This window comes from Saimiri boliviensis, chromosome 7 (genome assembly GCF_048565385.1).
Source record: "Saimiri boliviensis isolate mSaiBol1 chromosome 7, mSaiBol1.pri, whole genome shotgun sequence".
In the NCBI taxonomy this organism is placed as follows: Eukaryota; Metazoa; Chordata; class Mammalia; order Primates; family Cebidae; genus Saimiri; species Saimiri boliviensis.
The window spans coordinates 96,694,177-96,718,105 of NC_133455.1; the positions used below are offsets into that span (position 1 = coordinate 96,694,177).

Below are 23,929 nucleotides of genomic sequence, written 5' to 3' on the forward strand. Positions count from 1 at the left end.
CTTTGTTTTGTTCCATTTCCTCTATTATAAATCAGAAATTGATAATCTGTTTGTCTCAGAAAATTTTTTTTTCAAGTTCTAGCCTATTGCCTACAAAAACCAAAAGAATTAAGTTTCTGACACTGTGAGGTTCAGAAAAACTGTGGATGTATTTTGCTGCCTGATTTTTTTGCCAGCAAAGGAGTGTTTTCTATTATGATATATATTGCTTAAAGATCTGAACAGAGAAGAAATCACTCCAGTTAGGATGCGACCTAAATTATAAGCATGTCCCTGTACTTTGAGAACACTAAGTTGCATGCAAGTTTGTAATGACTAGGTTTTCCTGCCTTTACTGAAGGAGCAGAATGAAGCCACAAATAATGGATTTGGATAACCAAATCGTTTTTGTCGTGAGAACTTCCTTACTTTCAATGTCTTGAAGAGATGATGTATGTTACCAAAGGAGGTTGGGATTTTAAAGATTACAGATGAGTGATGTAGATTGTTTGGCAGTAAGGTTTTAGATGTAAGTTTTTATGTTTTTAAACACCTAATGACAACTTCTGACAAGCCTTTGGAAAGTTTTAGAACTCTGTTGAAAGGTTGTGCAAGCTGCTGATGGAATCTGTGAGCCTCTCTTGTTACTTATCATCTTACTTTTTGGCAGAATGCATTTCTTACTTCCCACCAACAGGTTTTGCCCTTTTTTATTCCATTAAGATTCCTCCTGAGATTGGCTGTCTTGAAAATCTGACATCTCTGGATGTCAGTTACAACTTGGAACTAAGATCCTTTCCCAATGAAATGGGGAAATTAAGCAAAATATGGGACCTTCCTTTGGATGAACTGCGTCTTAACTTTGATTTTAAACACATAGGATGTAAAGCCAAAGACATCATAAGGTTAGATAATTTTATTTCTATTTGTTTTCATCAAATTTTTTTCAGATTTCCACTTCGTGACTTTGATGGACATATATTGTTATGCTTTAGGGAAAAAATCAATAGTAATATTGGACATTAATAAGCTAAGTGTCACTTGCCTTTCATTTAGTAAATGTGTTTCTGTGGTGCCACTGTAGAGATTTTTCATTCTTCTTAGCCAGGTAGCATTGAGTGACTTTTCTGCCTTCTCTTTCTTTTTAGTGGAGTAGACTCTAAAAGAAAATACGTGTTGTTATTTGGTCTCTTGTTACCAATTACACAATCTAAAGAAATATAGCACAGTATAATAACTTATCACACCACATTTCGTATAGCAACTAGTAAACATATGCCTCTTACATCTTAAAGCATTATAGTCACTGACATCATGTGAAATTATTAACTTCTATTTTGCCCATTAGAATAAGTAATCTACTCACCTTGATCAATTCTGAAACCACCAAAACTTCTCAAGTATTGCTGTTTCTGGTCTTTACACTTGAAACACTTTAAATATCTTTAATAATGGATTTTATCCGACTTCTTGTTCCCTTTCAGCACATTGATCTTATTATTTTCTCATAAAATCCTTTGCTCCCTTTCCCACAGTTACTGTATTAACATTGCAGACCTCAGCTCTGTCGGCACCTCCCAACTAGACTGTGCACCGAGGCAGAGACCATGGCTGTGTTCACTCACTATTCAAATCTTGGCACCAAACACAGTGCCTGGCATAGAATTAATAGTTGTTTCATTACCAGTGTTTTATATTTACTCATTCTTTTCTGCCTGAAGTCTCTTAAATTTATATTTAACTTCATATCTTTTTATGAGGAAGGGTTTGGTTTTCTGAATTTTTGAGCTTCATTTTATTGTAAAGGAAAGAGTTTAACTTTTGTGCTAAATGTGACTACCCTTCATTTTACACAGTTAGTTTTCCCTCTTGAAACTGGAAAAGTTGGTCATATAAAAATTGGTTCAATTCTTACTAAACATTTAGCAGAACTAGCTTTCAGTGTATTATGCTGTATTATAAAGCTACATAACTAAATATGCTAAATATTTTAAACATGTTTAAGATTTTCAGAAAAGACAGAAAGACCTAGATTGGATTAGAAATTGTAGACATCATTTGCTTTTTGAAGAATGACGTATTTCAAACAGTGCTGCCGTCTTAAGAAATAAAAAGTCAAGGAAAGTAATGTTGCTTTTCAGTCATATCATCAGAAATGTTGATCAGATTCTTATTAGTTATAGGAATGGATCAGTCACTACTCTGATGTAAAATTCATTTTTGATTTAGCTTTTCTCTAATTTGAAACTGTGGCAACACTTTAACATATTTCAAAATATATCTTTATTTTATTTTTGGTAACACTTTAAATCTACTATTAGTTTAAAGTGGTTTTTTAGCTACCTAAACACTTCTATTTAGTTCGGTTTTTACATTAAGATCATTAGGAATGAAAGCATGTTAATATCTGCTGATAGTATAATAGTTTATATTTATTTATGATGTAATATGACCTCACTATTAATATATACTATTATATGCATATGTGATATATATCTATTTATACATCATATATTCTATATATGGCCATATAGACACATATATAACTAATATGACCATATCAAGGTTTATTATTACAGTATACAGATTTCTATCTTGTTTTTATGTAATATGGACTTTGTGAAATTTTACACTTTATAAGGTTTTTCATACTATTAAAAGAAATTCAAATATGTATACACATGTATATATATGTGTGTATATATAGATGTATATATATTGCATATTGTATGCTGATTAGTACTGGAAACATATTTTGGCCTTTAGATTATTTCTGGTGATAGTGTAACATGTTATATTGCTAATTCTACCAAATAGTATCAACTACACTAAAATCTCTAGCAAAATATATGCATTAACAATACACTGAAAGGCATGTACATTATTAGTTACATGAGCTAGGCACTCTTTTGGAAACTATATTTTAAAATAGTGTGACATGCAAAACAACTCACTTAAATCTCAAGTGTACTTTTAAGCAGTTTATTATTTAATTTTTGTCTTTCAAATACTAGGTTTCTTCAACAGCGGTTAAAAAAGGCTGTACCCTATAACCGAATGAAACTTATGATAGTGGGAAATACTGGAAGTGGTAAAACCACCTTATTGCAGCAATTAATGAAAATCAAGAAAGCAGATCTTGGAATGCAAAGTCCCACAGTTGGCATAGATGTGAAAGACTGGCCTATCCAAATAAGAGGCAAAAGAAAGAGAGACCTCATTCTAAATGTGTGGGATTTTGCAGGTATTTCTATAGAATTTTAAAATTCACTTTTACCACTTGTTGTAAACAGGGATTCAAGAACTGAGCTTTCTGTTCTAATATCCAGAGAGCTGGTAGACTGTATGGAATTATTCCAAAGCCCTTCACTTCTCCTCATTTTACTCTTGACTCCAGAATGGAGAAGGACATGGAGGGATCTGCTGGTAACAGTTCAGTGCTAGGTGCTCTGATCAGTCGCTGACACATATGCTAAAAGTGGTCAATCCCTGGTAAAAAAAAAAACCCAGAATAGTTCTCTAAACATTGTCTGTTGTTTTTCTCTTTTTAGTATGGTAAATAATAAATAGTATTATTCCCCCAGATTATTTTTTTTAAAAGGATTCTTGCTTGTTGTTTGAAAGATTTAAAAAATCGGTCTCTAATCTTTATTTAGGTCGTGAGGAATTCTATAGTACTCATCCTCATTTTATGACCCAGCGAGCATTGTATCTTGCTGTCTATGACCTCAGCAAAGGACAGACTGAAGTTGATGCCATGAAGCCTTGGCTCTTTAATATAAAGGTGATTTGTTCTTATCATTTGAAAATAGAAAATAATTTGAGTGTGTGTATGTGTGCACCTGTGTGTGTGTAAGGTAATTTATTTTGGGCAAAAAATTGTTTCAATTTCTTTAAATACTTTATTTTTATTTTTGTTTTTAAGACAGATCTCTCTGTGGCCCAGGCTGGAGTGCAGTGGCTTGATCTTGGCTCACTGCAACCTCTGTCTCCTGGGTTTAAGTGGTTCTCCTGCCTCAGTCTCCCGAGTAGCTGGGGTTACAGGCCCTGCCACCATACACAGCTAATTTTTGTACTTTTAGTGGAGACGGGGTTTCACCATGTTGGCCAGGCTGGTCTCCTACTCCTGACCTCAGATGGTCCACCCACCTCCTTGGCCTCCCAAAGTGTTGGGATTATAGGCGTGAGCCACTGTCTGGCCTCTTTAAATACTTTCTTAAAAGAAGCCCTAAAATTTTGAGTTGAGAAACCTTCAGAGTAATTAAGTCATGACGTGAAAATGGTATGTTCCATAGTGAAAGTTATTGGTAACCCAAAACTCTTTTTACGCTGTAAAACTTGAATATATATAAGTTCAACTGTTTTTTATGATATTATTTCTTAAAGGAAATATAAATTTTTCTAATTTAAAATAAACTACATTAAAGAAAAGCATTCTATATATATCATCAACTTTGTACTCAGGGCCATTGGTGTGAAGTCCTTCAGGTTCTATGCTTTAGGTGGTCCCAGATTATGATGCTGTTAGATCTGGAATTTCCCTTTTGTTGCTTTTCTATCTTTTCCTTTGCTGTCTTGCTGTCTGCTTTTCCTTCAAACACTATGGCTTTTTAGAATTGAGACTAAAATGCTGCTTGCATGATGCTGCAATAAGCTCTTCTGTGAGTAAAGTTCTTAGAAAGGCTTGTGTCAGGACACTTAACTATGTAATTTGGCTGCATACATGATTGTTTTATAATTTGGGGTATTTTTTAACTGCTGCTTTTTTAAGTTTTTACAGCTAGCCAACTTGAGCAAATATTACTACCACTGTGGTAGTAATATTTTCCCCAGTAGCTTTTCTTCTTCTGTTATAGACTCTAAATTGAATGACTTTAAAATGAATTTAGAAGATTAAATTCAAAGATAAGGAAGAGAAAATATAAACTGTATGACATTAATTTGATATAATTTGTGGGTTTATGAAACACTTATTTTGTTTAGGAGTGTGCTTAGCGAATAACTCATTTTAAGGCATTGAAAATGAGAAAGGAAAACTATGCTACTGTTATTACATAGGCCACATAAAAGGAATAAGAATTGGATTAAGAAGACCCTCAGAATGACTTTTTAAAATGTCTTAAGGTTCCATTTTTTTCTTAGGTTTAAGAAAAAAGGGCAGTTGTTCTTTTCTTCTGAGGTCCGTCAGTTTCTCTTTACCACTCAAGTGAATGTCACGGAAAGCAAATATCAACAGGAATGTGAGCAGGCCCAATTTTAAAGCAAACACAAGAGCGTTTTGTGTGCTTCCCTCTAGGCTCGTGCTTCTTCTTCTCCCGTGATTCTTGTTGGCACACATTCGGATGTTTCCGATGAGAAGCAGCGCAAAGCCTGTATAAGTAAAATCACCAAGGAACTCTTGAATAAGCGAGGGTTCCCTGCCATCCGAGATTACCACTTTGTGAATGCCACCGAGGAATCTGATGCTTTGGCAAAACTTCGGAAAACCATCATAAACGAGAGCCTTAATTTCAAGGTAACATGGTAGGCTGGTAGAGAAATGTAATTTATTAATTTTCATGTTATGCCACTGATTAGAAATGCCAGAATTTTTGAGAAGTGAGCAACTCTCTTAAAATTGTGGGGTTTCTTTCCCCATTGCTGTTAGCATTTTTAAGGACTTTCCATTTCTAATTTTTTTATACCAGACTTCATTTCTAATTCATAGAAATGGGAATAAAAAATAAGTAGAGGATCCTGAGAGAAACCAAGAGAATGTTTCTGGGATACTGAGAAAATGTTTCTGAGAGAGAATCTGAGAAAATGTTTTCGATGCCCTTTCTCATCCAGCTTCCTGTAGTAGTGATTCAACTACAAGGGTAAAGGTGAATGCTGAGGCCTTGGGATCATCTTTCTTCTTTTATTTTTTGACTGTTATTTTTCCTTCTGCTCCTTCCTTTTGGACTTCATGTTTTATGGACATCTTGATCTTTTGTGCCACTCCGTGTATTTTGTCACTGTGATTCCCATCCTACTTTTCTTCCCTCTGTATTGTGAGGCAGCTGTTTCCTTTAGTCAACAAAACCACTAACTTAGCTGTCAGAACTGTGCTTTTCATTTTAGGAATTATGTTTTACATTTCTAAAGTTATCTTCTGGTAAACCAAATATTTATAAAACATAAATAAATCAGTTATCAGAGAGAACACTCTTTTTTTTTTAGTAGAGACGGGGTTTCACCATGTTGACCAGGATGGTCTCGATCTCTTGACCTTGTGATCCACCCGCCTCGGCCTCCCAAAGTGCTGGGATTACAGGCTTGAGCCACCGCGCCCAGCCAAGAACACTCTTTTTTAATACTTGCAGGAAAAGGAAATCTTCACTGGGTTCTACAGGGAGCGTGGTATAAACTGTACTAAAAATACCCTGGATAGCTTAATATGGCAAACATAATGATGAATTTCACTTAGTTTCTCCTGGCTTACCTCATTAGCACTAATGATTATATCCTGGCTGATAAGTAGAGTCCTATTTGGCCCAGGCAGTCCCAGCATAATTATTAATAGTGTCCCATTATATTCTCAAAAGCATTCCAATTTGGATGATAAATTATATGGTCACCTTGGTTATAACTCCATGTTGGCCAGTTAGCTTAGTTCTGTTACATTTATATAGATTATTTGTACTTCTCTCCAAAACCTAATGAGCCATCTGTGAAAGTGATGGCTTTTGCAGCGCCCAGGGAGAGAATTTGTATGTTTGTATCCTTCAACACACATTTATTACAGTTATTGATAGATGTTAGTGTCACGTAAAAATGACATACTATTTATTTGTAGATTTTCCCATTCTCTTGTGGAACATGCAGTTAGAAAGTAATATGATTTAGAGAAAAACAAATATACAAAATGTATTCTTCCAGTAATCTCTTAATCCAGGTTTCTTTTTCCCTGAGACTATACCCATACTTCAAGAACTTTGTTGTTACTGAGAATAGTTTGGTAGTTTTTCTTTTTGTCATTGCTGTCAGGGAATGTATCAGATCTTTAAAAAGACTTGTTGGAGGATGAGTTTGTTTTGAAAAGGCCTGAATTTAGTTGAAGCAAAGTCACAGATAAGATGGTTCTTTAGGCTGTATTAATACTGCTTTTGTCTAATAGATATTATCAATAAATCAGACCAGTTTTTCTTTTGGCACTTATCAATCAACTTTGAAGACAACTTTTTACAAGAAAGTAAAACAAATGCTTTGAGAAATACCAGTATTATTAAAGTATGTATTGCTGATGGATGCAGCATTCTGGAATAATGGGTCGAAAACTCATTTGATTGCTTTGTAGACGAGTGACTCTTTAGATGACCAAGGACCTGTGAGCCCACCATAACTTGAAAATTTTTTCTTCCCTAAGATGCTTCAACCTGAATTCAAATAGCAGTTTTAATCTCCTAGAGATAATTTTTTTTGTCCTCTCATTTATTTTTCATCTTTTCCTTTGATCTTAGCTGTTCTCTAATCTTTCCCTGTCTCAACCTCATTAACATCTGTCTGTGCAGATACTTTAAGTTTTATTTTTTGGCTTAGCCTATCAGTGAACTGATAATCATGCTGAAAGGAGAAGCAGGACAAAACAGGGTTCAATGCCGACAATACTCCTTTTAATCTCATCCAGCCCATCAGCAGAGCAGACATCTCTGCAGGCCTTGAGACCTAGCCCTGTAAAATTCATCCTGTTTCTACTTGATTTATTTTCTTTGAGAACCCTTATTTACTTTTATATAGAGGTTCCCTTTTTGGATTAAAACATAAACCTCAATCTGAAGTTCTATTTCATCTTAATTTATGAATGACGAAGAGAGGGAACATGAAAAGTGAAGGTTAGTGAAGTTATCACTAATTCTCTGGGTCAAGAAATGCATGAAAACAGTCTCGAGTAACCATTTGCAGGTAAATATGGAAGTAGTGGTTATGACTGCCTCCTTAAAGTTTTAGTCACAAGTAGAAAAAGAGCAAGTACATTTTTCTTTGTGGGTGCTGAATTTCTATTTGTAATAAGTGTAAGAATTTAAGCAGAAATTTGGATTGGTATTTTCAGGTAAAAAGAATATGTAATTTTCATAGGTTCAGAAATAGGGAGAGTTTGCCATCTGGTGGTTCTTAAAGGCATTCTGGATACTGCTGTTAAGAGTTGAATTTCTATTTAAAATTATATTTTAAAAAATGTTTGGAAATTACTTTCATTATAGAAACTATCTTTTTAAGGCCATTCTTTAAAAAAATCTCATTTTATATATTTCTTATTTTGTAGATAGTGATTAGAATGATCATCTTCTCCTGTCAGAATCACTGGTGTTTAGATGATTTCTTGTTTTCCCAAGTTAAAGTTTCCGTGAAAAATATAGCTTGAGTAGGATTTTATGTCTCCAGGTTTCTCTGTTGATAAATACATCTCACCAATATAACATTTTACAAATAACAAGCACAAAATTTAATGTTTTACCTTGATTATTTAAAACAATGTCCAAAAGCTCTTGTAATTTGTACTAATATCTTATGCTACCTTGTCTATTTCCCATTAAGTTTAATGTCTTAGAAAATAAAAACTATTTCTTATGCTTAGTGATTTATCTCTTTTTTTTTTTTTGCCATGGAGTTTCTGGATAGCAAGAGAAATATTTTCATGCTGTTTTATTTGATATTTTCAAATTTGCCTCTGGATCAGCAATTTTCTTATTTTAATTTCATTGTATTTATTTCTTACAATCTAAATAGCTTTTCATTATATTTTGATTTTATTTAAAAATGTGATTCTGAATAATATGTTTCTGTAAAAACTACTAGCACTGAATTTGCCAACCATTTGACAAATACACAAATAAAATAGATTTTTACAGTTTGTCATTTGTAATTTCACAGATCCGAGATCAGCCTGTTGTTGGACAGCTGATCCCAGATTGCTATGTAGAACTTGAGAAAATCATTTTATCAGAGCGTAAAAATGTGCCAATTGAATTTCCTGTAATTGACCAGAAACGATTATTACAACTTGTGAGAGAAAATCAGCTGCAGTTAGATGAAAATGAACTTCCTCATGCAGTTCACTTTCTAAATGAATCAGGTTTGTGTGTTTCTGTCTTTTTTTTTCAAAGCTCAACTGTAATAATTTATGAAAATATTTCTGAATCTTGAATAGCATTTACATTCAAAGTTGAGAGAATATCCATAAAGTTCTTTAATAGGCCACTGATTTTTTCTTTTTGGAAGATCATCGTGTGTGAATGTCGAATTATGTATCATGTCATAAGAAAACAAATTTAGAAATTATCTAGTAGTAAAGTAGTGGAAAGAGTCTCTGAGTGGGAGTTAAAACATTTGGGTTCTAGAACTTGCCTTTACTATTCAGGAGCTGTGGAACTGTGTGCACAACCATATCTGTCGTAATGTCAAAGGAGTTTAGTGCATGTGAGAGTTATTTTTATATTGCAAAGGGGAATTATTGTTGGGATGGTTTAACTGGGATGCTTGGAGAATCAGTGGTTCCCTGAGATGATGCGGCTGCTGAGTGTTAGATCTAGCTCTGCTGCGTCAAATATTGATCTCAAAAATAAAAATTCTCAAACCAACTTCAATGAATTGTGTACTTGACCATATTAGCTTGCTAGAAGTATGTGAGTTGCTTGGTAGTAGTTGAGGAAGTGACTGGGAAGCTTCTTATGATCCCTAGATTCTGTTGTATAACAAAATAGGTTCCTGTGGATTATGATCTGTTTCTTTTCCCCATCCTTCTTAAGATATTCTGAGATATGCTGTGTTTCTTATCTGTATTTGAAAATAAAACGTGTCTTCATAGTGTCTATTCACCAAGCTAAACAAAATTATGAATTTCTATTTATGTGTGAAATATGCTCTGTAATGCATATCAGTGTCTCAAATATGCGTACTTATGATCATTTTATGTAGTTCAAAAATGCTCCATTATAATATCAGGACTTTAGACCATAGGATGCACAGCTTCTAGTCCCAGCTCTGCCACTAACTATGCTGAAATTTCTTCCCTTGTAAGATGAAGAAATTGGACTAGATTCTTTCTAAATCCTCTTGATATTTGTTCTAGATTCTGTGTTTCACTGTTTGATGAATTTTTACTACAGGAGTCCTTCTTCATTTTCAAGACCCAGCACTGCAGCTAAGTGACTTGTATTTTGTGGAACCCAAGTGGCTTTGTAAAATCATGGCACAGGTTGGTGTCTTTTATTTTTGTGGCACAGGGGTTATGGTCAAAGCATAGAACAGATGGTGCCCAGAGCATTGAGCATTTTAGAATTTAATTAAGGCAGAAACTTTTGGGAATTTAGAAAACTGTAGAACACTTCACATAGAAGACTACTTTAAGAGCTTCACCGAAGAAGGGAAGATGTCTCAAGTTCGCTTCCATGACTTTATTTTCAAGTCACATACAGATGTTGGTTCTGCTCTGCCCTATGCTGCTTTTCTCGATCCTGATGATATCATTGGTTTGGTTATTGAATGATTCAGTTGAATGAAGGCTTTGTGGAAATCCTTGGGGTAAACACATATAAGAAAATTGGGTTCCTGGGCCTGTGAAACCTCTATCTACATAACATGGAGGGGAGTTTTGACTTAAGTGAAATGATCTGAGCTTTAAATACTTATGATTTTGAAAACTTTAGATGGCATTGATTATAGATACTGTTTTCTTACATTTCACATGGAAAATGATTTTTTTCTCCAAATGGTAATACATTACCAATGAGTTAAATTACTTATAATAATCCATCTCTATAGCTTTGACATAAAAGATCATTTGAGCAAAACATACTACCTCAGAGTGTTTCAACCCCAGCATGATGACGTTTGGGCCAGATAATTCTTTGTTGCACATTGTAAGATGTTAGGAGTATTTTTGGCCTTTATATTCTAGATGTAAATAGTATCTTGTAGCTGTGACAAGCAAAAATGTACTCAAACATTGCTAAATATGGCTTGGGGAGTGTGAAAAATTACTCTAGTTGAAAAACATTAAGCTACTGATTTGTTTTTGAATATAATTTATACTTTTGCATGTGGCTGCCCAAGTCCCTAAAATTATTATATATTTTTAAATTAGAAATATCTCTTCCAATTAAACCATAAAGATAATTAAATTTACTTGGACAATCTTGAATAATTGTTCCTAAATTCCATCTAAGGAACAAAGGAAGCTATTATGAAGGGAGATCTCAGTTGAGGCTAAGTCCTATACCATGGAACTCGAGAGCATATTGAAACATTGCAATCAGCAATAATTTGCAGTGTGTCAGTTATTACTATTTTGGTAGGTAATTTTAAATTAGATTTTCAGCCTTCTGCACATATTTCATGGATAGTATGGTTTCACTCAATTTTTAAATAATGGAGACAGTAGTGTGACCCAGAGCACTTGCTCAAGCATCAGCTTGACCTGTGTTTCAGTCTCCTCTAATTACTTATTAGCTTTGTGAAATTTCTTAACTTGTTAAGCCTTTGTTTACTTATTTTTTTTTAAATAAGGAAAATGACAGTTGTCTTCTATATTACCTCCCTAGTTTAGTGTAAGTGAGCGGCAAATGTTAGCTAATTTTAGATTGGATCTATTTGGCAATTTAAGGAATGTTATTTAAAAAATGTCGGAACTATAGAGAAGTATTCATGTAGTTTTGGAAAGTATGTCATGTATGGGGACAAATAAAAAAGATGTGTAGGTAGCTGCATCCCGTATAGCAAAGGAAGTTTTAAATATATCCAGCAATTTTGTTGTCCTGGTTGACACACAATAGCTGTCAGGAAGTAACCCAACTCCATATAGTCAAGGAAAAGCTAAAGTTGCTCCCAAAAGTGATGTGTTTCCTTGTCACTATGGAACATTTGAAGTTACACACGTGTGAACGTTAGGGTGGGCATATCTTGTACAGTAGAATAAGGAAGAAGTTTGTATCAGAATCCCCCTTTTAAAAATAAATAGATTTTTACTATGACTGCAATAAAATTTATGATGATTCTGTGGAGTAATTAAGTTGAAACTCCATGAAAGTTCTTCTCATTAGCATAGTTATAATATAAATATGATAATTTAAGTAAAAATTAAGTTAATTTGAGCCACTCAAAGTTGCTTTAAAAGACAGATTTAAAATGTCAATAAAATAATAATTTAAATTTCTTATTAAGCTAAAAAAGGAGTACCATCATTTTTATTAATGCCAATAAATTGAAATATAGTGTCATTTTCTCACTAAGGTTTAAAGGAAATGAAAGCTCTAAATAATCAAGTGAGACCAAGAGCAACTTGTCTGACAGCTATTAGCAAAAATAAATAGGAGTATTCACCTTCATGAATCAAGGCAAGGACAGGAATAATTTCATGGAGCAGAAGCTCTAATGAGCCCACCCACTCTCTGTGTTAAATTGAGCTGTTAGGTCACTAAACTTATTATAAAAAGGTTCCGTTAATGCATGCAAAAGTTTACAAAACTCATTTAACTGTATGATAAAAGAGATATGAAAGAGACCTATTGAATTAATCAAGTGGAACATTAAAAAGCTTACATGACAATTTAATCTTGATAAAAATACATGGGAGAAATACAAAGAAACCTAGAAAATTCTCTTTCCTTGAATAAGGCATCAGTTAGCTATACAGGTTATTAGTTTGAAAGAATGTTATTAGGAGGTCTCTTAAAGATAGATAAAGTCAAGATAATGTTACAGATTTTATTTTTATTTAATAAGCCCCCTCAAAACCTGAGGCTTAAAATGCTAACAATTTATTATTTCTCATTTTTCTGTGGCTTGACTGGGCTCCGCTGCGTGGTTCTGCTCCACATGGTATTGGCAAGGGTCATTCAGTAGGCTTCATTTGCTGAACTGAGGTGGAAAGTGCAAGAAAGCTACCTGCACCTTTTTGGAATATTGGTGCTCCTCCATGTGGCCTATCATATGGCTAGGTTGGGCGTCCTCATGGCATGGTGATCACAGGGTGATTGGACATCTTTCATGGTGGCTGGTTACCAAGATAAATGAAACACAATTTTTCAGTCCTCTTAAAGGCTAGGCCCAGGACTGGCAAAAATATTAATTCTGCCACATTCTAGTAACAAGAGCAACCACAAGCCTAGCTCAGATTGAAGGGGAAGGGAAATAGACTCCGTATGAATGGCACCTATGTATAGGGATAGAAATGATATGTTCATCTTTGGAAAATATCTACTACAAATAGTGGTAGCATGCTATAGATCTAATAGGAAAATCAAGCACAAACTCTTTAAAAAATAAGTGTATCTTAATAAAATAAATGAGAATAACTAGATAATAATGGCTAACATACATGAGTTTACTATGTGCTTTTCAAAGATTATCTCATGTAATACTCACAGCAACCATTCCAAATGGTACTTTATTAGCCCCTATGATACAGATGAATAAATTGATTGACAGAAAGGTTGAATAATTTATCTAAAGTTACACTTTCAGGAAGAGGTACAGTTAGAATTTCAAACCAAGTAATTTGACTCCAGGGCCTATGAGTGTATACCTTCTTAGGGCTGATATTCAAGTGAGAGAAGAGAACTAATAAACAAACATATAATAGGTTGAGTTGTACAGTGTGTTACAGAGAAAATATAAAGTGTGGCTGGAGTTGAATTGTCAAAAAAGGTCTTAGAACTTAAAAAATGCTAAAACGGCAACCAATTCTCTTCACCACCTAAACTGTAAGAGCAATCTGAGATTTTTATAAAGTACACAATATGGGAAAAGTCTTAAACAACAGTTTTTATTGTTTATAGGACCATTGCACACTGCCATTAAATACCAATATGTTCAATCAATCATGCATTCATTGATTCAATAAACATTGTACATACAAAATAGAAATACAGTGTTGAGTAAGACGAGTCCTTGGGCCTAAGGACTTTATAACCTGGTATTTCAATCAACTGCACGATAGCATAAATAATGTTTGCTTCTGTTTAAGTATTCCTTAAACATTATAGATTGGCCAAAGAAAATAAAATACAAACCTCTTTTTAAAGGGAACTTGACAAAGTAAAATAAATTGGAATATATAGATAAATAGAATAAATTTGTCAAATGTACTTTGCATGCTTTACATGTGTTATTTAAAATCTCAGGGCAATCTAAGGGAGTCACTTTTACTACCTCATTTTATAGAGAAGAAACACTGTGCATTAAAGAAAGCAAATACCTTTCCCCAGAACACAGAGCTAGTAGTAGAGGCTGGATTTGAATCTCGGTTCTGACTGATTTTTAACTGCCATGACAATGATCAAAACTCAAAGTATAATTTCTGTGTGAGAATCATCAGGGTTGCTTGTTAAAAAAGCAGATTCTCCACCTCAACCAGACCCACTGACCTAGACATTGCAAGTAGAATCTATCAGAATGTGGTAGTTACTTTGAGAATCATGAAACTCTACTCCACAGTCTGTCTTCTTTTTCATGGAAACCCTCTCCTAGTATATAAATATAAAGTAATATTTCTATTTCTAACCTGTATTGATAACTGTCTGGAAGATAAATTTCCTGGGAATATATTATTGATGAGACTGCAAAACAGATGTGAGGTACTGGATTGATCTTTTCATTAGAGCTAGGAAAATATTGATGTTCATTGGTTTCAGAGAAGTTTAATAATTTCCGATCTGAATTAACTCCTTAATTTAACTTTTTTTTCTTTCCTTTTTTCTTTTTTTTTTTTTTTTAGAGTGAATGCCCCTCTGGGCTTCTAGGCCACATGGTTGCTAGAGAAATTAGATACTGTGTTGCACTTGAAAACATTAAAATCTTTCTGACTACTTTCACGGGGGAAAGACAGATAAAATGCTTTAAGTTTGCAACATTTCAGAAAATAAATTCTAGTGATTATTTATGATTCAAATCTTTCAGATTTTGACAGTGAAAGTGGAAGGTTGTCCAAAACATCCTAAGGGAATTATTTCACGTAGAGATGTGGAAAAATTTCTTTCAAAGAAAAAGAGATTTCCGAAGAACTACATGTCACAGTATTTTAAGCTCCTGGAGAAATTCCAGATTGCTTTGCCAATAGGAGAAGAATATTTGCTGGTTCCAAGCAGGTAAAGCACGTCTTAAAACAATTGCTATGTAGAAATTCACTATCTATTCTTTTAATTGTCAAAGCAACTTTAGTCTGTAATAAATGTATTAAACAAATAAATATATTTTACTTATAGTCTAAACTTCCTACTGATGTATATCATTTATTTTTAAAGAAAACGTTGCATCTGACACTTTAAAGATACAGTAAATCACTTATTTTATGTATATAGTTACTGATTGGCTTATCACTTTTTAAATTGTTTAAGAAAGGTAAATATTGGCGATTAGTGTGTGTGTGTGTGTGTGTGTTCTTAAACAATATTGAGAGAGTTTATTAAGTAAGTTTTGAGAAGAAAGTGAGTTTTCAACAGAATGTTAAAAGCATTTATGGCATCACAATGAATACCTAAGTTCTAGCCTATACTATAGAATTTTTTCTTACTGTTTTATAAGCTACTAGGAAATGTTATAAAGTGATATGATGTTGAAATGTGCAAATTACATTGATTGATGGAAGCAGCCAGTTGTAAAAATAAATATCCACTTTTTTCTAGGATGCATATTTTTCAGGATTTATATAAGATCTCATTTGTCTATGTATAATTATAATAATTTATGTGTTAGTACATAGGGATTACTGGAAATATTTCATGCATTTACAATGGAGCATGCATTTGAATTGATTAATGATCACTGAATTTTTGGTGTAGGAAAAACATGTAGTGACACAATGTTACAAAAAGACTACAGTTGCTTGGAATGGTTACCTTGTTGATTTTAAGCAGTAAAATCATTTGCTCAACATGATTGGGTATTTTGCGAGGCTGTATAATGATGTCCTTGTCTTTAGTTTGTCTGACCACAGGCCTGTGATAGAGCTTCCCCATTGTGAGAACTCTGAAATTATCATCCGACTGTATGAAATGCCTTATTTTCCAATGGGATTTTGGTCGAGATTAATCAATCGATTACTTGAGATTTCACCTTACATGCTTTCAGGGAGAGGTGAGTATTTAATGAAGACTTAATATTTAGAGAAATTAGGGAGATGGCATATTAAAAGTAATATGCCATTTTCTCAGAGTTTACTTGTTTGGAAGGCAGCTGAAGAATCAGAAAATAAGCTCATAAAACCTTGGAGTAGGCAATGTAAAGACACACAAGAACATACAAACTCATCCAATTTGTCAGGAAGAAAACTCCTCATGTCCTCACTCAGATCTTGGCTGTGATTACATTGTGGGGACTGTAATTATCTCTATTCTGTTGCACAACCACTGAGAAATTTACAAAAAAAAAAAAAAAAGAGCAAATACAGGTGTTTATAATGCGAACTCTTTCTTCTAAAATAAATAGAGACATTTTGTTGCTCCAAAGGGAAAATGTCATTTTGTGGGTTAAAATTAGCTTTACACAGGTGTTACAGGTTTCCAAAATAAACCTTACCTTGATTAGAATTAATCAACATATAGGTAGTTACATTGCATTAAAAAGTTCAAGAAGTTTTGGGTTTAGCATGATCACCTTCTTTTTAAAAATTATGAGGACTTATTTATGATTCCCTTTCTTCATCTATTGAGCATATTAAACTGCTTAACAGCATGATCCTGAAATGTGTCTTAATCTACAGGGCATTTAATTCATTTTATTGTAAAGTTATGGATAAAATATTTAATATAATATTTAATAGATATGGATGGGGACTCAATACTTTCTTTTGAAATGAATAAATCTATATTACAATCACTTGTGGTGTGTGCAGTAGATTTTTTCCCTTTAATTTATGAGGTAGTTAATAATTAATGGCACTATTTGGATCCATTTAAATTTCTTTTAGAACGAGCACTTCGCCCAAATAGAATGTATTGGCGACAAGGCATCTACTTGAATTGGTCTCCTGAAGCTTATTGTCTGGTAGGATCTGAAGTCATAGACAATCACCCAGAGAGTTTCTTGAAAATTACAGTTCCTTCTTGTAGAAAAGGTAAGGAAATCAATTTAAATATTTCAATTTTAACACTAAAAAAAAAAAATCTAAACTTAAAAAAAAACTTTACCTTAAACCTTTTTGACAGTATGAGGTTCAGACAAGGTGTTGAGCTCTGTTTTGAATCACGTAGGCTGTATTCTTTTGGGCCAAGTTGTGGACCACATTGATTCTCTCATGGAAGAATGGTTTCCTGGGTTGTTGGAGATTGATATTTGTGGTGAAGGAGAAACTCTGTTGAAGAAATGGGCATTATATAGTTTTAATGATGGTGAAGAACATAAAAAAATCTTACTTGATGACTTGATGAAGAAAGCAGAGGAAGGTATGTTTTGATAAAACTTAACAAAGCTTTTAAGTGATCCTTCAATACTTATGAAATGACTTTAAATAATGTAAACATTCTTATACATAAGGGATGAGTTAAAATAGTATATTCAATTATAGGGACAGTTTAGAAAACTAGATTATATTTATTACCAATAAAATCTTATATTCTAGTTTCAGAAAATGACTATTTGAGGGTTTGAATGCTGGCTCATTAAGCAATGTAACCTCATCTGTGAAACAGGAATACCAACCACATGTATCTCATAGAATTGTTATAAAGATTAAAATAGATAATACACAGACATAATTTACCAACATGTCTGCCATATAATAACAGCTTCAGCTTCACGAATGTGGCAAAAGTATAGAATAGATAACTTTCGGCCGGGCGCGGTGGCTCAAGCCTGTAATCCCAGCACTTTGGGAGGCCGAGACGGGTGGATCACGAGGTCAAGAGATCGAGACCATCCTGGTCAACATGGTGAAACCCCGTCTCTACTAAAAATACAAAAATTAGCTGGACCTGGTGGCGCATGCCTGTAGTCCCAGCTTCTCGGGAGGCGGAGGCAGGAGAATTGCCTGAACCCAGGAGGCGGAGGTTGCGGTGAGCCAAGATCGCGCCATTGCACTCCAGCCTGGGTAACAAGAGCGAAACTCCGTCAAAAAAAAAAAAAAAAGAATAGATAACTTTCTAGTCAGATATTTGGTAGTCTGCAGCTGTTCAAAATTCTGCTGTCTAACAAGTGAACCTAGGAATAAATTTTTAAAATTCCAAGTAGATACATACTAAGTGAATCTTTAAAATATTCTTAAATTTTCTAGAGAAATCTAGGATTGGTTAGAAAGGAAGGGATTAGAAATGATAGAAAATATTCAGTTGATTTTTCACATCAAACCCACAAATTTACGTATCCCCTTAAATGTTGTTTTCATTTTAAAAATGTTTTTTTACTTCTCAGGAGATCTCTTAGTAAATCCAGATCAACCAAGGCTCACCATTCCAATATCTCAGATTGCCCCTGACTTGATTTTGGCTGACCTACCTAGAAATATTATGTTGAATAATGATGAGTTGGAATTTGAACAAGCTCCAGAGTTTCTCCTAGGTAATTATTTTTGTTAGTTTGAGAATGAAAATTAGGATTTAATTTTCTCCTTATAATTTAGAAAATAGATCTCATAATTACATTTTCATAGATTTTTAGTGTCTTCATATATTTGTTACAATGTTTTTTATTTGGAATGATATATTTTAAAGGAATATTATGTTACAGATCTGGAATTTGCTTTCCACATGATCATGTAGACTAGCTTCGAGATGAGGATGGGATTGTCACAGAAGCACAAATATTTATGAAATATATCCTTGCATTTGCTTTAATTGCCAGGGGTGTGGGAGGCAAATAAGAAGGTTTTCAGGTGAGCTAAGTGAAGCAGCCATATTTTATATTTAAAATGACAGAATAGGTAAAGGAAGCACACCACAGTGTAGTCATAGCAGGGCTTTTATGACTCAGTATGAAAATGCTGAATATAGTCTTTTCAGCATTTTCATACTGAGTCATAAAAGCATTGGAATTCAAAAATCAGAAGTGTTACATGGTGACATACTCAAGTTATTTATTTATTTATTTATTTATTGGTATGCTGAACAATTTATGTTTGTTGGTTCCATGAATTCAGTCAGTGATTTTCAATAGTGATGGAAATCACTGAATTCATGTAGCACATTTAGTGCTCATTGAGAAAAGGTGAAGTCATGGTAACCATGTTCTAGTATTCTCGTTTGTATCTTGACTTCCTGGACCTGTCCTATCATAGCAAATGGAGTTTTAGGTCTAATAGATGTTTTTTAAAAATGCCCATACTTCAAAAGATGAAAAATGTACACGTTATAACTACTTTGGGAAAGAAACAGTCAACAGATGACATGTTACTATATGTCATTCTGTCAGTTACATGTGTGGCTTCTCATGCATCTCAGAATAAAAGTTAATAATGTATTTACAAGGCCTGTGATGCTGTGATCTGTCTGGCTCCTTAGTTATCATTTTTTTAAAAAAATATATTTTGAACACATTTGTTTTTTAATTGACAAGTAAAAACTTGTATATATTTATGGTGCACAACATGATGTTTTAATATGTGTGTATGTTGTGGAATGGAGAAGTTTAGCTATTTAACATATGCATTATCTCAAATACTTATTTTTCTGGTGAGAATTATTAAAATCTACTCTCATAGCAATTTTCAAGTATTCAGTGTAACACTATTAACTATAGGCTGACATACTCAAGTTTTAAACATTCCTGAGAGTCATTGGGACAACTATGAAAAGCATTATATTGATTTAATATAAAGCATTTGAAGACAATTTTAACATGACTTTTTTTAGTTTTTGTTGTGTGTGTATAAATTTAATATTAATTAAATTTCCACAGAGATAATACCTAAAATCTGTCAGTTAGGACATAATATTATTAGCCAAAAATTGTCCAAAATTTGGGACTTGATATTGAAAGCCAAACAAACTGCTTTATATGTTTCTTTATTGGCATTGCTTGGGGAGTTTAGGACGAATTTAAATTCTTTGGAACTCAAGAAGTTAATATATTAGTAATAGTGGGTTAATATAAAATGCTGAATTGTTAATGCTGAATCCTACGTCTTAACCAACCCCAGTGTTCAAGGTATACCGGAAAGTACCAGACATAGTGCATCCTTCCTCTGAAGAAATCTCAAACTGTGAGACACAGATCCATAAAATATTTCTTTTCCCTGCATTAAAATGTGTTTCAGGTGAATGGACAGATTTTGAGTAGTGTATGTAGAAATGTCATTTACAAAGTCTGTTTATTTACACAGATAAGAAAATGTTTGTGATTACCCTCCCTTCTCTAGATCTATGTTCCATAAATCCGTAAATCCCATGTTCACTTACAGAAAGCATTATAGATGGGAGTTTCTTGGTCTTTGAACTGTTGTCATTTTGGCTTGGATAACTCTTTGTTATTGAGGGTCATCCTGTACATTGTAGGATGTTTGGCAACATCTCTGGCCTCTACCCACTAGATGTCAGTAGTATTCCCCTTCTTCCCCCACATGTGACAATAAAAAATGTCTCTAGATATTGCTAAAGAGGCGGAGTTTAGTACCAGTGATTTAAACAAATTTGGTGTATCCTTCTAAAAACATTTTACAGGTAGAGAGAGCTTCCGCTATCTTTATATTAATCTGGGAAAGATCATACCTCTCTCCATTTCCCCTCTTCCCATTTTTCTTGTAGGACAGCAGTGAATTCAGGCTTTTTGATAACTCTTTTTCCCAGATAATTGGGAAAAAGACTAATACGACCCACCTTAATAGATATGAATGTACTTGTTTTGTGAATATATTTTAAAATAAAATGTATGGGATTTTGTTCACACATCTTAGAAGCCACAGGGTACATTTTCTCATTGTGGAGCTGTTTATTTTTCTGGAGAACCAAGGCAGGTACTTCCACTTCAGTGGTGTGATTTGAGGAGTGAGGAAAATTTTCTTGCTTTCAGTATTCTTTCCAACCTAGGTGTCACAAATATACAATAGTCGTCCTTAACTTTATTCTTGTTTTCAGCCACTTGAAAGACATGACAATCCATACTCCATATTAAAGTAGCAGTCTCTCAGAGGAGGACTTTAAAAAATTAGAAACCTTTACTCCAACTTGAAATTTTGATGTATCTCCCTAGAGTATGTTTCTTCTCTCTGCTCCATTACAATTTTTCTTTGTTGTTGATAGCTGTCCAGACTGAGGTGAAGCAGAACAAGGTGCATCTAGCATATGTTTCCATCTCTCCAACCCGTTCTCTCCCTTCCCCCTCTACTTGCTTTCTTTCTCTTTTCCCTCTTCTGTTTACCTGATTCTATTTCTGATTCCAATATGTAACAGTTCTCCCTGAAAATCTCTGAATACCAACAACCCGTGGGTTTTAAAATTCAAATATTTATTAAGTACTGGAGGGATAGAATAAGAAGATACCAAGACTAACAAGATGCAAATAATACTTTCAACATATTTACAATCTAGTAGAAATACAATACATGCTCAAATGAGTTAATTATTTTAATATACTATGCTTCTGACCATAAAATATAATTGTATGTGCTCATTATAGACATATAAAAATAAACAAATAGGTAGAAACTTTCCATAGATGTGTAAATTTACCACTTGGAAATTACAAGTTGTTATACTTCCTTATAGATTGTTTTGTATGTATTCACTTATATCCATCAAGTGACTACATTTCAAGGCACTATATGAGAACCATAAATATTGTACAAACAGGATTTGCTAAATGTCAGTGGAGAGTAACAGTCCATGGGGCTGATCATGGTCAGTTTCTGAGGCTGGCCTCCATTTCTTAGTATATGTATATGGCCCTATAGGCTTGATAAACTCCCGGGAGGTTGAGATGATGGAGTAGCAGAGCTCATCAAGGGTATGGAGGCTTGAAGATACAAAGCATGTTTGGGAAATTTGGGCTATTCCAGTTTGTTTAAAGTACTTGTTTTCAACCTTACCTGTTCATTACTAATTCTACTAAATATCTAATTAAAAGAAGAAAAAATCTAGTGGTCATTTCCTACTGGGACTAATTAAATCAGAAACACTTAAGCCAGACATTAGTGTTTTAAAAAGCTCCTCAGGTATACTGTTCAGCCAGAACTAGGGCTACTGAACTTGAAACTTGAGAATGAGAAGTAGAGCAAGAAGAGAACTTTAAAAGAATTTAGGGGCCACAATATGACTATGGAGCTGAATTTAGATTTGATTTAATAGGCAACATAGAATAATTTGTTTTTGAGCAGGGGAGTGACACAATCAAAGTGAAATGGTAGGAAAATAAATTTTGCAAGACAGAATGAGTTGGAAATGAGGAACTCAGGAGGCCTCCTGGGACTCAGCAGAAGACGCTGAAGTCACCAAATGGGTGTGGTGGTAGGGGAAATGGGGCTGAAAGGAATGTGAATGAGGCTACAGAGTGGACTGCCAGTGTTAGCTGTGGGGTTAGACTGGAGCGAGAGTTAAAATAACTCCTCAATTTTAACTCCAGAAGGACTTCAAAAAGAGTTTTGCCCTTGTTCTCATCAGCTATATGGAAGGTAGAATAAAAAGTGGTTAGGAAAAAAGACAATAAATGTGGCTTCTGATGGGCTGTGATCGAGAGCTGGAGGGACATACCAGTGAAATCTCCAACACAAAGTTGAAAATATAGGAGAGCACTTGGGAGGTGGCTGTAAGTGAATATGTGACAATGTTCTATGTAAAGGGATAAATGAAGTCACAGAAGCGGATGGCGTAATTGAGCAGGATATGTGTAGAGGGAAGACAGGAAGGTTGGGGACAAAAGCTTCAGATGTATCTTTCTTGGAGTAGCAGGAAGAGGAAGTGGTAAAGGAGATTTGATTCAATGAAATGTAGGTCAGGTCAGATTTCTCTTCAAATGTACAACATATATAATTACAGCAGATATAATTTATTTAGTTTTTTTTTTTTTTTGCTTGGACATTAATTTAAGTGCTTTGTATTTTCTTTTCAAAAGGTGATGGCAGTTTTGGATCAGTTTATCGAGCAGCCTATGAAGGAGAAGAAGTAGCTGTGAAGATTTTTAATAAGCATACATCACTTAGGCTGTTAAGACAAGTAAGCAATTCATAATATAATTATATCAAATTATACGTTATTAATCTGCTGGAACTCTTATTTTGCATAGAGTTGTGAAAATGCCAAATAATGACCACATTTCCTTCAAAAGTTTACTTGAGTTTAATTATACAATCCTAGTTTGTCTTTTCTTCGTGGAGTAGAAAGTTTTGCGTTGTTTCTCCTGTTGAGAAAGCACTGTATTTTGAGAATCCTTATAATTGTGATACGTACTATGTTGTAAAACTTTTTGTAAGACTCCCTGATACTCCCCTTTTTACTTTAGAAGCTTGCTGTTCAAAATGTGCTCTGTGGACAAGCAGCTGGGCATTCCCTGGGAGATTGTTAGAAATGCAGAAACCCGGGACTTTTCAATGCTGTAATTTTGTCCCTGGTACTCCACGGTAGTCAGACTTTGAGCTCCCTCCATCTGCTTCCAGACCTTGAAGCTTAGCAACCTCTTGACTTAGGTTTTGTTTTCGTTAGAGTATTTATGTTTTATTTTTCTGGTCCAGGGAGAGAATGATTTTTCTTTTTATTGAGCATGACTTCTATGTGTTCAGGGTGAAAGAAGTTCAGAGCATGATCTCACATTGCTGATTTGACTGAAGGTTAGAAATCTTAATCCAAAACTCTCCCTGATAATCTTGCACCTCTCTTTTCTGGATTTATCTACTTTAATAAGAACTGCTATTGATTACTTGCTGCAAAAGATGGGGAGAGTTAGCACACTTACCCTAACTCTCATTCCATCTCCCTGTCTGCTTCCTAAAATTTAAATTGGTTACATTAGTTTTCCTCATATAGTAACAATTATAACCAGGAATGATTTAGAAAGCTTTTGTTTTTTTAGTACA

At 34.0% G+C, this 23,929-nt stretch overlaps 1 protein-coding gene across 4 annotated transcripts in view; it reads left to right on the forward strand.

The window, feature by feature from the left end:
• LRRK2 (leucine rich repeat kinase 2) overlaps positions 1-23,929 on the forward strand; it is a 156,698-nt gene that overhangs the window by 88,184 nt on the left and 44,585 nt on the right. For 3 of the 4 annotated variants that reach the window (XM_074403081.1, XM_074403083.1, XM_074403084.1), the window contains 12 exons: positions 703-884; positions 2,994-3,223; positions 3,636-3,763; positions 5,276-5,494; positions 8,872-9,073; positions 10,107-10,195; positions 14,896-15,083; positions 15,917-16,071; positions 16,904-17,050; positions 17,187-17,378; positions 18,343-18,489; positions 22,972-23,072. In XM_074403081.1, coding sequence (XP_074259182.1) covers positions 703-884; positions 2,994-3,223; positions 3,636-3,763; positions 5,276-5,494; positions 8,872-9,073; positions 10,107-10,195; positions 14,896-15,083; positions 15,917-16,071; positions 16,904-17,050; positions 17,187-17,378; positions 18,343-18,489; positions 22,972-23,072 — 1,980 coding nt within the window. The remainder of the gene's footprint in view (positions 1-702; positions 885-2,993; positions 3,224-3,635; positions 3,764-5,275; positions 5,495-8,871; positions 9,074-10,106; positions 10,196-14,895; positions 15,084-15,916; positions 16,072-16,903; positions 17,051-17,186; positions 17,379-18,342; positions 18,490-22,971; positions 23,073-23,929) is intronic. The other variant, XM_074403082.1, reaches the window with a different exon arrangement.